The 16,154-nt window shown below is 43.7% G+C and overlaps 1 protein-coding gene across 2 annotated transcripts in view; it reads right to left on the bottom strand.

Moving 5' to 3' along the window:
* The window catches only part of Dennd5b (DENN domain containing 5B), a 145,435-nt gene that overhangs the window by 69,408 nt on the left and 59,873 nt on the right, over positions 1-16,154 (bottom strand). For both annotated transcript variants that reach the window (XM_051155629.1, XM_051155628.1), the window contains one exon: positions 5,953-6,140. In XM_051155629.1, the coding sequence (XP_051011586.1) occupies positions 5,953-6,140 (188 nt within the window). The remainder of the gene's footprint in view (positions 1-5,952; positions 6,141-16,154) is intronic.

The following is a 16,154-nucleotide window of genomic DNA, read 5'->3' on the forward strand; positions in this document are numbered from 1 at the left end:
ATCCTGTGTGAAACTGTCTTCCCCTGAGTTACCCCTCCATCTTCCTACTAAGTCCTCCCTGTCTCTACATAGCCACCCTTCACCCTTCATTTCACGTGTGTGTGTGTGTGTGTGTGTGTATGTGTGCGTGTGCATGTGCGGGTGTGTGTGAGCACTCATTTAAAAAAAATCTAGATTCCACATAAAAAATATAAGCACACAATATTTGTTTTCTGAGCAGGCTTATTTCACTTAACATGATAGCTAGTTCATTCAATTTCTTTCAAATGACATAGTTTCCTTTTTATGGCTGAATGAAATCCCACTGTGTATGCAAGCCACATCTGCCTTATCACTCTATCTGCTCGCACACAGCCATACTGACTCCCTCTCCTCAGTATTATGACCAGCACATCAATAAACATGGCTGTGCAGAAGTTTTTGTGGTATTCAGTCTTAGATTTCTTTGGGTGTGCACCCAGAAACGCCATAGCTGGGTCATATGGTAGTTCTATTTTTAAATGTTTAGGGACGTCCATAGTGACTTTCATATTGGCTACATCAATTTACACTCCCACAAGAAGAGTGTGATGACCCTTCTTTCTCCTTCTGCTGAGGTCAAGGATGTGGCAGGGTGCCCCTGCATGGAGGCCCAGAGAGGCCCATTGTATGAAGCCTGTATTGTCTTGGAGACGCCAAGATGTTGGAGATGCCAGAGCCAAGTGATACCTGCTGAGGAAAGCCACTAAGAGGGAGTGGAACCAGCTCAAGAAAGAAGTGCGTTGCAGTCAACAAAGCTGAAAGGAGGTGGAGATTTGAAGAGTGCTTTGGCGTCAGACATGGAGATGCAGAGCTTGGAGTTTGCCCAGCTGGTTTTAGGTCTTGCTTTGGTCCAGTGTTTCCTCACCGTGCTCCCTTCCCTACGTTTTGGAACGGTGACGTATATATCCTGGGCCATGATTTGTGTGAACAATGTGATCTGCTTTTTCATTTTGATTTTACAAGGGATTTCAGCTAAGATTTGCATGATTCTCAGAAGAGACTTGGAACTTTGGACTTTTAAACATTGTTGAGACTGTGACATTGAATTTGATTAAACGCATTATGCTACGGTTACAAGCCTATAGGGGAAAGGCAGTGGAGTGTGGTGGTTTGAATAGGAACGACCCCCACAGACTCACGTGTGTGAATGCTTGGCCCACAGGGAGTGGCACAGTTAGGAGGTGTGGCCTTGCTAGAGGAAGTCTGTCATTGTGAAGGCAGGTTTGGCGTCTCGTATGCTTAGGCTACTCCTAGTGTGGCACAGTCTCTTGCTGCTGCTGCTTGCAAATCAAGATGTAGAACTCCTGGCTCCTCCAACACCATGTCTGCCTGCGCACCACCAGGCTTCCCGCCATGGTGATAATGGACTAACTCTCTGCACTGTGAGCCAGCCCCAGCTCCATGCTTTCCTGTGTAGGAGTTGCTTTGGTCATGGTGCCTCTTCACAGCAATGAAACCCTAACTAAGACGCTCTCCCTTTTTTCTCTCCTTCTAACACCCCCCATCCCCAATTCACTCTTTCGCATCCTGGCATGCTGGGAATAGAACCCAGGAACTTGTACATGGTCTAGATTGGGCTCTATTCCCAGCGTCAGGAGATATTCTTGGGCAGATAAAAAGTATGACAGAAACCAGAGGAACTATTTTCTAAGTTTGTTTTTACCTTTGATTTGGAATATATTCTAACATTTTTTTCTTCAAGTTGATACTGAAAGTTCAAAAGGCCAAAAATTTGAATAAAATTCTAAGCATTTCTCAAATCCCTCAAAGTGGGAGACTCCAAACCTTTATTGCTCTGTACCTCTTAATTAGAACAAAGTTGTTAGTGAGAAGCAGGACTGAGCGTCTAGGACGGGGTGGGCAGGAGAGGGTGGAGAAAGCAAGGGAGCAGACAGAACCAACAGCTGAACACACACACAGCACGTGGCCACGCACACGACTGGATTCAGTTCTATCTGTTGAGCTGACACAGGAATGGAATAGACAAGACAGGAAGTTCCTCTGTGTGTTTCTCTTCTCCCCCAGATCACCAGGGAGAGAATTCATATTGTTCTCCTGAATGGCAGCCAAGGGAAGAAGGAGCAACCGTTATATCGTTGTTTTTCTTTTTTGATCCCTGCTCTTCCATTAGACAACCCTGAGCAAGAAGTAAAGTGAAGTCTCAAGTCAAACTCAATAAAAATATCCCAAGATTTTCCCTTGTTGAAAAACAGGTACCATGGGAGACCATGATAAAAGAAATAAACTTAACATCTCAATCTGACATAGTTTGGGTACCAAATATTTCTATATTTCTGATTAACCGTGCCTACAAACTTTCATGATATTATACCTCCAATTAAAAGCAATGCATATGCCAGGTAAGGTGTTATACACCTTTAGTCCTAGCACTCAAGGCAAGGCAACCTCTGTGAGTTTGAGATCAACTTGGTATATGAATTGACTTCAGAAAAGCCAGAATTACTCAGGGATGTCCTGTCTCTAAAACAAACATGAAATAAAATAAAATAAATACTCCCTTAGAATCTCAAGGCAAGGCTCAATAAAAAAAAGGCATTTCTCTTGATATTTTTTTCTTTAAACAAATATTTTATTTTTATCTTATGTTCACTGGTGTTTTGCCTTTGTGTATGTCTGTGTGAGGTTATCGGAAACCCTGGAACCGGAGCTACAGGCAGGAGTGAGCTGTCATGTGGATGCTGGGAACTGAACCCAGGTCCTCTGGAAGAGAAGCCAGTGCTCTTAACTGCTGAGCCATCTCCAGCCACCGAATTTATTTTTCTAACATAGTGAAGATGAGCAGGAGGCTGAGGGTGAGGTACAGACAGACTTTGTAATCAATGCTTAGTGCCGCACTCTTCTATGCTCCTCCCTTTCCACATGCTGATCCCTGAAAGATAATCTAACAAATGGCTACTCACATCTACCATTTTGAATCACGAGGAAAGGAGTAGGTGGCTAGTTGTCTAGGCAGCCACATTAGCCGCCTAACAACTGACATTATAGCTTACTCAACCATGACCTTGTCAGCTCTCCACTTTTATAGTTGTTCTCAGAGGCTTTTATTCCAGAGTTTTCAGGGGCAGGAGGGACATGTCATTAGAGGGCACATTTAAGTCTCTTTAGAAAGACTGTTTTATTTCATTATATGTATATTTTAGGTGTGTGTGTGTGTGTGTGTGTGTAGGCTCTCTTTTATGTAGCTCTGGCAGTCTTGGAACTCTCTATGTAGACTAGTCTAGCTTTGAATTTAGAGAGATCCACTTGCCTCTGCCTCCCAAGTTCTGAGATCAACGGTGTGCACCACTACACCCAGCATAAAAGGATTTTTTTTGTTTGTTTGTTTTTCAGATACAGGGTTTTCCTGTGTGTATCTCTGGCTGTGTTGAAATCACCTTGTAGACCAGGCTGGCCTCGAACTCACAGGGATCCATCTGCCTCTGCCTCCTGAGTGCTGAGATTAAAGGTGTGCACCACCATGCCCAGCTTTTTTTTTTTTTTTTATGTCTACTCCCTCTTTAAAAGTACGGGAAGCTATTTATTGCATTTCACTACAAAATGCTTTCTGGGTGAACAGATATATTGTTAGCTTTTTCTTCTCAAACTATGACATTTTTAATGTATGGTTTCTATACAGAAACACTGCTTATTTTATAGTTGACTCATGTTGCTTCATATTATGCCATTATATGAAGAGATGAGTTTGTGCACTGAGTTCAAGATGGGAAAAAAGCAACTAGAAAATTACAGCCCTCATTACGAGGGCTTTTAGAAAGTTTAACTGGCTTATCTTTAGACTCAGATGATACAAGCAGGCAAAGTTCTTCCAACTATATACGTACTAAGTGGCACTAAAATATCTCAACATTGGGGCTGGAGAGATGGCTCAGAGGTTAAGAGCATTGTCTGCTCTTCCAGAGGTCCTGAGTTCAATTCCCAACAACCACATGGTGGCTCACAACCATCTATAATGTGATCTGATGCCCTCTTCTGGCCTGCAGGTGTACATGCAGCCAGAGCACTGTATACATAATAATAAATAAGTAAATCTTTAAAAATATTTCAACAAGTATTCATGTAAACTGGGAAGAACTTTGATATATTTAAATACATTTCTTATATAATTTGCTGAATAATGATACATATATAATAAATAAGAAACTAAAAATGATATAAAGTCTTTTTTTTTTAATAAAAAAAATCCACTTGGCTAGTGTATTTCTTTGAAAATGCACAGAACTTAACTCTTTGAACCAACAATTACATTAACATAATTAAGGATAAAACAATAAAATTCAAGGATAGAGGGTGTAGCAAGCAAGCCTAAGCCCAACACAGGACAGGACAACAAGCATACTTCACGTGCGTGGCCTCAGTCAGGCCCTTCCTCATCCACAGCACAGCTACTGTGGCGAGGCAGCATGGTGAGTGGTTACAGGACCCGCTACTGGCAACAATGGCTGTGGCTTACTGTGTTATTTTAAATTCATTTCTTAAAATAAGGATCCCCTTGAGAAATAAGAACAAGTAAAAGTGAAGCTCAGGAAGAGGAATTTTATCAAGAAATGTGCTAAATAAACAGCTAATAATGTGATTACCCATGTTATGTTTTAAGTAGTCTTTATCACCCTCATCAATAGTTTATTTCAAAGCTTCCCATTCCAAATTTGAGTAGCATTAACAAGAACTAAGACTTAAACTCACAATGCTTTTAAGAGCTCTTATTTTCTTCCTAAATATTTTAAAACACAATGCAGAGAAGCATAATAGCATTAAAGTGCCAAGAAGCTAGGGATTAAAAGTTCTGTTAACTTGGCATTGTCTGTGAGACGTTTAGAACAGGCTAATAACAGGCCTACATCTAAAGACAGTAAGCCGTAAGGCATCTGCTGTTTCCATTACCCAGAATTTGCTGAGAGATATTGCTTTTTATTCAATGGAGGTCAAAAATTAAATTAAACTCAATAAAAATGATTTTAAAGGAATGTTAAATCTGGGCTATACTGGTTGTGATGGCTCTTCTTTTTGCGGGGGGGGGGGTTCCAAGACAGGTTTTCTCTGTGTAGTCTTGGCTGTCCTGGACTTGCTTTGTAGACCAGCTTGGTCTCGAACTCACAGCGATCCGCCTGCCCCTGCCTCCCGAGTGCTGGGATTAAAGGTGTGCGCCACCATGCCCAGTAGTGATGACTCTTCTTAATTGTCAACCTGACAGCATCTGGGCTTAATTAAAACCCCAAAATGGAGAGACACACCTGTGAGGTATTTTATCTTTGAGGTGGGAAGAACCACTTTAACTGGGCCATGCCTCCTGCTGCAGTGTATTTAAGGACACGAACGAAGGAAACGTCTCTCTCTGCCTCTGCTCTCTCTGCTCTCACCTCCCTAGCACTTCCTCCTTCACTGGCATCAGAGTCCACTTCTTCAGGATTCCAGTGTCTACTGGAGACCAGCTGAGACATCCAGCCAGCTAGTGGGTTCCTGGACTTCCGGTTGGTAGACAGCCATTGTTGGACTAGCTGGAGCACAGCCTGTAAATCACAGCAATCCCTTTTCTATATATATTAATTCTATAAGATCTGTTGCTCTACAGAACCCTGACAAATACACTGCTTAAAAACAAAATTTATAGCATGAGAGTGAAAAAGAAGTTAAATGCTTTTAGAACAATAAAATGGTAGTGTACCATTCCTGAACCGCCTTCAGGAGTGTGGAGTCTGGAAAGGTTGTTACTGTCCTTCTCAGCATATTTAATTAGTAGCTACATTATAGCGAGTATTACAAGATACAGTGCGCAGCCCAGGGCTCAGGCCCTAACCCACAGCACCTGGGAGATTCAGGGGTAACCACTGCACACAGACAACGTTACTTAACCAAAGAAGCCGTGACCAACGTCAACAAGCAGCATGCTGCGTCACTGATGATAAGCTTTACCTCTTGAGGAAGCTCTAATTTAGAGCGGTCCGTTCCTTCTCTTGACTGAAGACCCATCAGATAAGGGACAGGGGCATCAAGAAAATGCAGCAAAGAAGCAGGGAGGATGGGCACATAGACATGCTGCCACTGAAATGGGAACAAGAGTGTGGTAATGCCTTCTGCCACAGTCATGAGGCGCTGATAATCTGTACAGAACAAGAGAAATACAAGGGAAGAATACAAGTAAAAACAATTGCTGCAGTAAGCCTAAGAATATTAGAAAAAAATATCTGTTAAAAATAAATTTTTTGCAGCTGGGCAAAGTGGCACATGCCTGTGATCCCAGCATGTGGGAGGCAGAGGCCGAGGCATGTGGATCACTGTGAATTCGAGGCCAGCCTGGTCTACAAAGCAAGTCCAGGACAGCCAAGGGCACATGGAGAAACCCTGTCTCAAAGACAGATAAACAAACAACAACAAAAACAAAATCAAGCATCAGTAACTCCAGTTCCAGTGGATCTGATGCCTTTTGACCTCTTAGGGCACCAGACACATGGTGTACATATATGCATGCAGGCAAAGTACTCATACACAGCAATAAATAAATCTTTAAAAAAATTGAGAAATATTTCTTTATGATTATGGAGAAAGTAGGTCAATTCTAGCCCATAATAAGCTTGTAGGAAGTGTGAAAACATCATCACCACTCTTTGCTTCTTGAAATCAGTCGTACCTGAGTAATTTTCATCTTTCTCCTCAGTCTTCCCAAGATCTTACTATATAGACCAGACTGGCCCCAAACTTGCAGATCAGTTTGTCTTTGCTCTGCCTCCCCAGTGCTGGGATCAAAGGCATGTGTCCACATGTATCCACAGCCCTGAATTCTCTTAAGATGTTGAGGAATAAAAAATAAGATTGTTTTTGGTATCTAGCCTATTGAAAATGTGCAAGATTGTTGCCACCAGTCTCTTTCATGTATGTATATACTAACACAGTCTCTAATTCTGAGGCTAGTTATTCTTTTCTTGTATGATAATCAGGGCTATAGCTTTGATAAGTTGATTATATTTATTTTAATACTTATTTTACAGGTATAAAAAATCAGATGTAAGTAATCATATTCATACTTTCTATATTTACAGACTATATTACATGTAAGGATAAAAAGAATTACTAAATAATTAAAGGCTGGATTTTTATTTCTTGGTTTGCTTTTTGAGACAGGGTTTCTCTAACAGCCTTGGCTGTCTTAGAACCCAATTTGTAGACCATGCTGGTCTCCCAAGTGCTGGGATTAGAGACATGCTCCACCACATTCAGTTCTGAGCTAACTGATTTATCAGAAGCAGCGCTTGTCTACAACACTATGTTGCCTTCCCAAGCAGCCTGCCATGGATGCTCTGTGCTTCACATGGTCACAGTCCCCACTTAAGCCCTTGGAGGCAGACAGGCATGTTTTATAGTTAGGGTGAAAAAACTTTGAAGCCGGGCGTGGGCGGCACACGCCTTTAATCCCACCACTTGGGAGGCAGAGGCAGGCGGATCTCTGTGAGTTTGAGGCCAACTTGGTCTACAGAGTCTGGGACAGTCAAGGCTACACAGAGAGACATGTCTTGAAAAACAAAAACAAAAAAAACCCAAAACAACCCCCCCAAAATAAACAAAACAAAACAAAAAAGAACTTTGAAAGGTAGTGACATGCTCAGATCATAATCTAAGAGAGATGTAGCGTATAAAGAACATTAACACTGAGCCCTAGAGCAAGCCGTGTGAGCGCTAGAGCAAGCCGTGTGAGCACTAGAGCAAGCCGTGTGAGCACTAGGGCAAGCCGTGTGAGTGCTACAGCAAGCTGTGTGAGCACTAGAACAAGCCGTGTGAGTGCTAGAGCAAGCCGTGTGAGCACTAGGGCAAGCCGTGTGAGCACTAGGGCAAGCCGTGTGAGCGCTAGAGCAAGCCATGTGAGAGAGGAAGTCGTGTGAGCGCTAGAGCAAGCTGTGTGAGCGCTACAGCAAGCCGTGTGAGCGCTAGAGCAAGCCGTGTGAGTGCTAGAGCAAGCCGTGTGAGTGCTAGAGCAAGCCGTGTGAGCGCTAGAGCAAGCCGTGTGAGCGCTAGGGCAAGCCGTGTGAGCGCTAGAGCAAGCCATGTGAGAGAGGAAGTCGTGTGAGCCCTAGAGCAAACAATGTGAGCGCTAGAGTAAGCTATGTGAGCCGTACAGCAAGCCGTGTGAGCGCTAGGGCAAGCCATGTGAGCGCTAGAGCAAGCCGTGTGAGTGCTAGAGCAAGCCGTGTGAGTGCTAGAGCAAGCCGTGTGAGTGCTAGAGCAAGCTGTGTGAGCGCTAGAGCAAGCCGTGTGAGCGCTACAGCAAGCCGTGTGAGCGCTAGAGCAAGCCGTGTGAGTGCTAGAGCAAGCCGTGTGAGCGCTACAGCAAGCCGTGTGAGCGCTAGAGCAAGCCGTGTGAGCGCTACAGCAAGCCGTGTGAGTGCTAGAGCAAGCCGTGTGAGCGCTAGGGCAAGCCGTGTGAGCGCTAGGGCAAGCCGTGTGAGCGCTAGAGCAAGCCATGTGAGAGAGGAAGTCGTGTGAGCCCTAGAGCAAACAATGTGAGCGCTAGAGTAAGCTATGTGAGCCATACAGCAAGCCGTGTGAGCGCTAGAGCAAGCCGTGTGAGCGCTAGAGCAAGCCGTGTGAGTGCTAGAGCAAGCCGTGTGAGCGCTACAGCAAGCCGTGTGAGCGCTACAGCAAGCCGTGTGAGCGCTAGAGCAAGCCGTGTGAGTGCTAGAGCAAGCCGTGTGAGCACTAGGGCAAGCCGTGTGAGCGCTAGGGCAAGCCGTGTGAGCGCTAGGGCAAGCCGTGTGAGCGCTAGAGCAAGCCATGTGAGAGAGGAAGTCGTGTGAGCCCTAGAGCAAACAATGTGAGCGCTAGAGTAAGCTATGTGAGCCATACAGCAAGCCGTGTGAGTGCTAGAGCAAGCCATGTGAGAGTTAGAGGAAGTCATGTGAGTGCTAGAGCAAGCTGTGTGAGTGCTAGAGCAAGCCGTGTGAGCGCTAGAGCAAGCCGTGTGAGTGCTAGAGCAAGCCAGGTGAGCGTTAGAGCAAGCCAGGTGAGCGCGGAAGCCATGTGAGCACTAGAGGAAGCCGTGTGAACACTCTATTGGGGGGCAGAGAGAGAACACAAATAAGTTTAGTTTGGTTCTCATCTGGTTTTGCTAATAAATCAGTTGCAACAAAAGAATCATTTTCAGAGTTGTTTTATATGTGAAAACTGAAGAGATTATGGGTTTGTAAGAATTTCACAGAATTCAGTATATACAACTGAGGTAAAACCTGGGGAAGACCTTATAATTATCTTTTACAAAAGGTTAAGGAAAATGATCAGATGTTACTTGGTTCATTTGACCAAGCATTAAAAAATGTTTTTTTGTTAAAAAAAAAAGTGTCATTCGATCATTAAAAATTTTTAAGATTTATTTTTATTATTTTAAAATTATGTGTATGGGGGAGGGGACGGTGCACATGAGGGCTGTACAGAAAAGGGCATGGGATCTCCTGGAGCTGGAACTAAGTAGTTGTGAGCTACCCTACATGGGTGCTGGGAACTGAACTCTGGTCCTCTGTAAGAGCAGTAGATCATCTCAACTGATGCTGGAGAGATGGCTCAGAGGCGCTGGCAGAGGACCCATTCACAACTCCAGAAGATTCAATGGCTTCTTTTTTTAAAAAATATTTTTTTTTTGTTGATGATTTGGAAATTCCACATAATGTACCCAATTACATTCACTTCCCAGACCTCCTAGGTCCAGTCCCATCCTTGTGATTTCTCTCAAAACAAAAAGAAAAAACAAAAGAAAGCAAAACAAACAAACAAACAGTCCAATTTGTGTTGCCCACATTTGTTGCAGCATGGCCAAACTCGCAGTGGACAGCCCCTTAAAGAAAACTGTGCCAGTGCCAACTGTGGAGAGCTAACTTCAGCATCCCTGTCACAGTTTTTTAAGAGTGCTCTTCAAAGGCTTCCTTACATGACTTCTTACATCCAAGAGCACCAGGCATTCATGTAGTGCACAGACATACATGTAGGTAAAACATTCATGCACATAAAATAAACTTGAAATTAAGTAAAAAATTAAATTACATTTATTTATGTAACTGGGGAGGGCGTCTTAGGACAACCTGACAGCGCTGGTTCTCCTCTTCCGCCGTGAGGGCCCTGGGATGGAGCTCCGGCATCGGTTTAGTGGCAGGCACCTTTGCCTGCTGAAGTGTCTTACCAGCTCATTTCCCCCCTCGACTTGAAGCAAACACTTTTAGCAGATACTGCATTTTATAAATACACTGGAGAATCATGCCTTACTACCCGAACTGGGTGCATTTTTGGTACCACAATTCTGTATACTCCTTTGCAACTTGACCTGTAATGGAGGAATCTTTCATCCCATCTTACTGAACAATCATTTTTAATGATTACTTTTAATAATCTACAATACTGTGTTTTAAACATCCCAAGTGCACTTGAAATCTTCACTGTCTGATAACTTTTTAAGACTTTAATTTTAGGTGAAACTTGCCTCCTAACGCAAATGCCAGGTGGCCTGCAGGGTAGGGTCACTTCTATGAGCAAATGGACATCCGAGGTCCACAGCAGCATTGCACTAGGAAAGCTGGCACAGTGAGGTAAGAGGCCGAGGCAACACACAGCGAGCTGCCTGCTGCTCTTTGCTAGCGCGCTCAGACACGATGTCTCAGGTGGGGAGGGAATTCCAGGCATTTATTAGTCAGACTAATGTTGATTCTGCAGGATTGCTGCATGACGTCATTACTCCATGGCGCTGTCTCTCCTCCCTGCAAACTCTGTTTGGCAAGAGGACTATCTACCCACCAAGCACATCACCAGCGACGACACACACATGCACGCACTCACACGTGCACGCACACACACAGCCCAGGCAGGACATGAAGGTCAGTAATTAGCCATAAAAAAGATTAAATCCAGACAAGACACAGGGCCACTTGCCTGTAATCCCAGCTACCTGGAAAGGCAAGGCAGAGACTCACCAAGTAGAGGCCAGCCTCGGTTATTTAGTTGAAACCAAGTTTCAACAGCGCCACCTACCCCACACAAAAAGGAGCAAATTCAGAGAAAAGATGTCCTGAGATTCCACACTGCAGCCATCCATTTCAGCCTGGGATTCTAACTTTTTTTGTAACCTCACTACTTACTATATCATTTTACAGGTATACCTAGTTTAAATAGAAATTGTTTGGATTTATGTCCGTATGAGAGTAAAAACTACTTATGCATGGTGGTACCTGGAAAGCTGAGGTAGGAGGATCATCAGCTGGGGACTAGCTTGGGCTGCACAGTAAAAACTCATTTCAAAAATAAGTATTTTAAAAATAAATTTAAAAAGTCAAAATTTCAGTAGGAGAGAATATGTAAGTATTCAGAAAAGAAACTGTTAATGGGGAAAACAATCACAGTGCCTTGGCACAGCCATATCCACTGGGGACGGCGAGTCATGAAGCCAGCGCAGCTGCTGGATGCAGGGGCAGCAGAGCTGAGCAGACGCCGTGGCCACTGTCCTTCCGTCTCTTACGCTTGGGCTTTGGTCTCTGCCCGCTGCATTCTTGGGAACTTTCTGCACTGTGATTCACTTTATGTCTTTTCCTGAGAAAAATTTCTCTTTTAAGGAAACCCCTACAATTTACTTTATCTGGCCACTATTTGCAAGTCTTCTTCATGCTCTGGAGATCATTAAGCACATGGCTGGATGAGGCCATCACTCCAGGAATCCTCCGGGGTGTCTGCCCCTGAGCTAACTCAAAGAGCATAATTGGTACAAGGTAAGCAGAGACAACTGACAAACTCTGACTGGTCAGAAAAATGAGTTACAGATTAAAGGCCTCTTTTTATTATAGGCTTAGAGGTCTCTGAAAATGCAGCTTAAAGATTGGGGTGGTGGTGAACAGGTACACCCCAGGAGGACTGGACCCAGCAAATAACATAGACTGACTAAAATAAACTCCCCCACTTTACAGTGTAGATGCTGAGACATAAACACCAGCATCCTGAGAGCAGGCTGTCACACAATAAATGTGTTTGCTTTGGAGGGGACATTCCTTAGATTCTTTAAACTGGAGTTATAGGGCTAATAATAATAATAAAATCTGTTCCACTTACATTTTCTAATTGTGACTGAATTTGTAACCCTGGGCATGTAATGAAATATCAAACACAATCTGTACCATTTGGATATTCATCAGTCTGTCTTTTTCTGGGAAACTTGTATAAATAAACAAACATCTGATTGCTACTCAGAGCTGCGAGATTCCGTGACCAGCACCTGACTCACTCCTCTCCATACTGCCCTGTCAGCAAGGGGTCACCCCCTCAGCAGAGGAAGTCACCTCCACCCTCACCCGGAAGGCCCCAGTACCGCCTCTTGAGATATTCACGTTAGTTAATTTTCTGCATGCCTAAGCACACTATAAGGAAAATCCAAATAGCGGTTACCAAGCCATGATTCTCACCCATCTCGTGGAGAACTGTTAGCAAGCAAACGGCCCACGCTAACTATGCACACACAGATGCCACAGTGCTCAGAGTCCTGCTTAGAACTAACTTTAACATTACAATCTTTCTTTTACATTTATTTGTGTGTATGTGTGGGCACAAGTGCTCTATGGCACCTGTGGAGGTTAGAGGTCAACTGTGGGATGTGGGGCCCTGAGCACACGTCATCGGGCTTGGTAGCAAAGCCTTATGAAGCATGCTAACCTCACTGCACCAACTACCTTTCTGAAAGATCGTATAAATGAGGTCCAACTTTAGAGTCATTTTAATAGGTTTATGTATATGTTGCTCGTCATAATACTTTATGGAAAATTGTAAAAATGTAGAAGTAAAAAATCCAATTCTTCTTATTGCTCTTCAGTCAGTCAAACCAAACAACAAAAAAACTACTCCAGGAATTAACTGGGTTTACCTGGGTGTTGGTTGCACACACCTTTAATTCCGGCACTCCAGAAGCAGGCTGATCTCTGAGTTCTCGAGGCCAGTCTGGTCTACAAAGTGAGTCCAAAACAGCCAGGGCTACACAGAGAAACCCTGTCTTGAAAAACCAAAACCAAACCAAACCAAAACACACACCCCCACAAGAAAAAAATGGACAAGAAAGAAAACAGACTTGCTTTGGATTAGGAGTGTCAGAGTGAAGGGCTCTGTGATCTACAGTGAGCACAGACTGTACCTGGGCTCAGAACAGCAGGTTAGTAGCAGAGCATTTGCCCAGTGCGCATGAGACCCTGGTTCCGTGTGTGTGTGTGTGTGTGTGTGTGTGTGTGTGTGTGTGTGTGTGTGTGTGTGTGTGTGTGTGTGAGCCCTACAGAAAAGTACAGCTTAGATGTGAGTACCAGATCAGACTGTACCAACAGCAAGGGCTACTTGTGAGAAAAGATCAGTTCTAAGGCGTCAGTGTCTAGTTTTACATTTCTTTCTCCATCATATGCCAGATAATGTGAAAGACTAGCTTGGAGTTTTAGGAAAATAACATGCCAATTACACATTAAATGCCCTTCGGCTCCAAATCTACTCAGTGATTATAAGTGGCTGGCCTCTAACAACAATTTTGACAATGAAAAAAAATTAAGCTTTGCCAGTAGAGGGCAATGGAGACACAGCACAGTCACAGCACAGTCACAGCCAACTAGTCCTGTGTGTTCATCAGCCACTGCCAACATGGCCCTTGGACTTTGTCTTCTGTTAGATCAGTGCTAGGATCATCTGTGGTCTCCAGGCCACATACTGACAAGTAACCTACTGGCCTTCTCCATACCTTATGACTAGGATTTCCTCATGAGGGGTCCACTACAGCTCTGAATTATAGGTTCCTACTTAAATGTGTGAGCTTCACTGAGTACCTTCTGAGTTTCTTTCTTTCTTTTTTTTTAAATATTTATTTATTATGTATACAGTATGATCAGAACCCATTATAGATAGTTGTGAGCCACCATGTGGCTGCTGTGAATTGAACTTAGGACCTCTGGAAGAACAGTCAGTGCTCTTAACCACTGAGCCATCTCTCCAGGCCCCTGAGTTTATTTCTTTACAGTTTAATAATAACTCATATTACAATCCTCTGCCTAAGTTATTTTATGGTTTCTGTCTCCTAGTTGAAGCTAAACTGAAAGGTGAAGGAATTTGAACAATCAATCCAAATTCCTAGCAAGCTGACTTGTAGTTGGGGAAACATGCAGTCTCCTGAAACACACTTTCCTCAAGCAATGGTGGTTTGTAAGGTGGGGCATTTTCTTGCTTTATTTATAAAACACCATGGGAAGTAAAAATGAACCACATTTTTCTCCTGAACTGTAAGAGACAGGGTTCATTTCCTCTCTATTATCGTTTTCCCACTTGTAAATGCTTCATACTTTTAGCTTTGAATTCTCTACAAGATTGGTTGATATATCATACACGTTTTAGTAATGAAATTAATTGGCAGAAGTAGATCATTCCTTTCAACTGAATCAAGAAATAAAAAGCAAGGGCTGATAACACAGTAAAATGCTTGCCTAACTCGCGCAAGGCCTCTGGACCCAATCACTAGCACAGAAAAAAAGAGATGAAAAAAAAAAAAAAGCTTTTTTTTCTTTAAACATTTTTGCATGCTTGCTCATGCACACGTGTTTTATATGTGCACGTCAGGGGTTGATGTTAGATGTCTTCTTCAGTTGATTTCCTCCTTATCTTATGAGACAGGGTCTCTCATTGGGAGCAGCAGTTTGGCTACCCAGGCTTGGCCACTGACCTCCGCGAACCTGTCTGTTTTCATGACTCTGCTCCTCAGAGCTGAAGTTACAGGTGTGCACCACTGCAACTGGCTTGTACATGAGTGACAGGGACTTCAACTCACATACTCATGCTTACCAGGCACGCCATTTACTGACTGAGCCATCTTTCCATTCAGCATTATCTTAGTGTTCTATTGCTGCAGAGACGCCATGACCACAGCAATTCTTATAAAGAAAAGCGTTTAATTGGAGCTGGCTTACAGTTCAGAGAGTCCACTGACATCACGGCAGGAAGCATGGCAACCCACAGGCATGGTGCTGGAGAAGGAGCTGAGAGCTCTCTACATCCTCAGACAGGAAGGAAAAAGAACTACCAGACCTGGCTTGGCCTTCTGAATACCTCAAAAGCCCGCCCCTAGTGACATACTTCCTCTAACAAGGGCACATCTACCCCAACAAAGTCACACCTCCTAATCCTCTCAAACAGTGCAGCTCCCTAGGCATTTAAGCATATGTGATGGGAGCCACTCTAATTCAAACTGTCACAAGCGTATTTGTTTACTCACTCAGAGATTTATTTATTTAGTTTTTCAAGACAGGGTTTCTTTGTAGATCAGGCTGGCCTCAAACCCACAGAGATCCATCTGCCTCTGCTTCTGCCGCCTGAGTGCTGGGATTAAAGGCATATGCCACCATGCCCAGCTTCCACTCAGCATTTTAAAATAAAACATTTTTAAAAAAGTTTTGTCCCCACTGATTCAAAGAGATGGATGTTTGACAGCAGTTTGTCTTTTTGTTTTTTGAGATGGGTTTCTCTTGTTGTCCTGGATTCACTTTGTAAACCTGGCTGGCCTTTGCCTCCCAAGTGCTAGGGTTAAAGGTGTGCGCCACCACGCCCAGCTCCACAGCAGCTATTTTAAGACAAGCCTCAGCATGGCACCTGGAGGCTCTTCAGGACTGGCTCTTGTCTGCCTCATTTATCACTATTACCTTCGCGCCCTTTGTCCTCCACATGCGTACCATGGCACACATGTGCTTGCACCCCCACAAAAGAACATTCACACACACTCATACACTCTTTTCTCTCCTCTCTCTCCAAAAGTCCTGAACACAGCTTGAGCAGGTTAATGTCTGGGTAGCTAAACATGAAAACATAATAACCTGAATGTTATACTTGGTGGTGCTCACCTTACTTGTATTCTTAGCACTGGGGACATCGCTTGGTTAGCAAATAGATGCATAGGATTCACAAAGCCAAGGCTCAATTCTTTTTTGAATTTATTTTTATTTTTATTTTTTGGTTTTTCAAGACAAGGTCTCTCTATGTTAGCCTTGGCTGTCCTGAACTCGCTTTGTAGACCAGGCTGGCCTCGAACTCACAGTGATCCACCTGCCTCTGCCTCCCGAGTGCTGGGATTAAAGGCGTGTGCCACCACC

This window comes from Acomys russatus, chromosome 13 (assembly GCF_903995435.1).
Source record: "Acomys russatus chromosome 13, mAcoRus1.1, whole genome shotgun sequence".
Taxonomy (NCBI): Eukaryota; Metazoa; Chordata; class Mammalia; order Rodentia; family Muridae; genus Acomys; species Acomys russatus.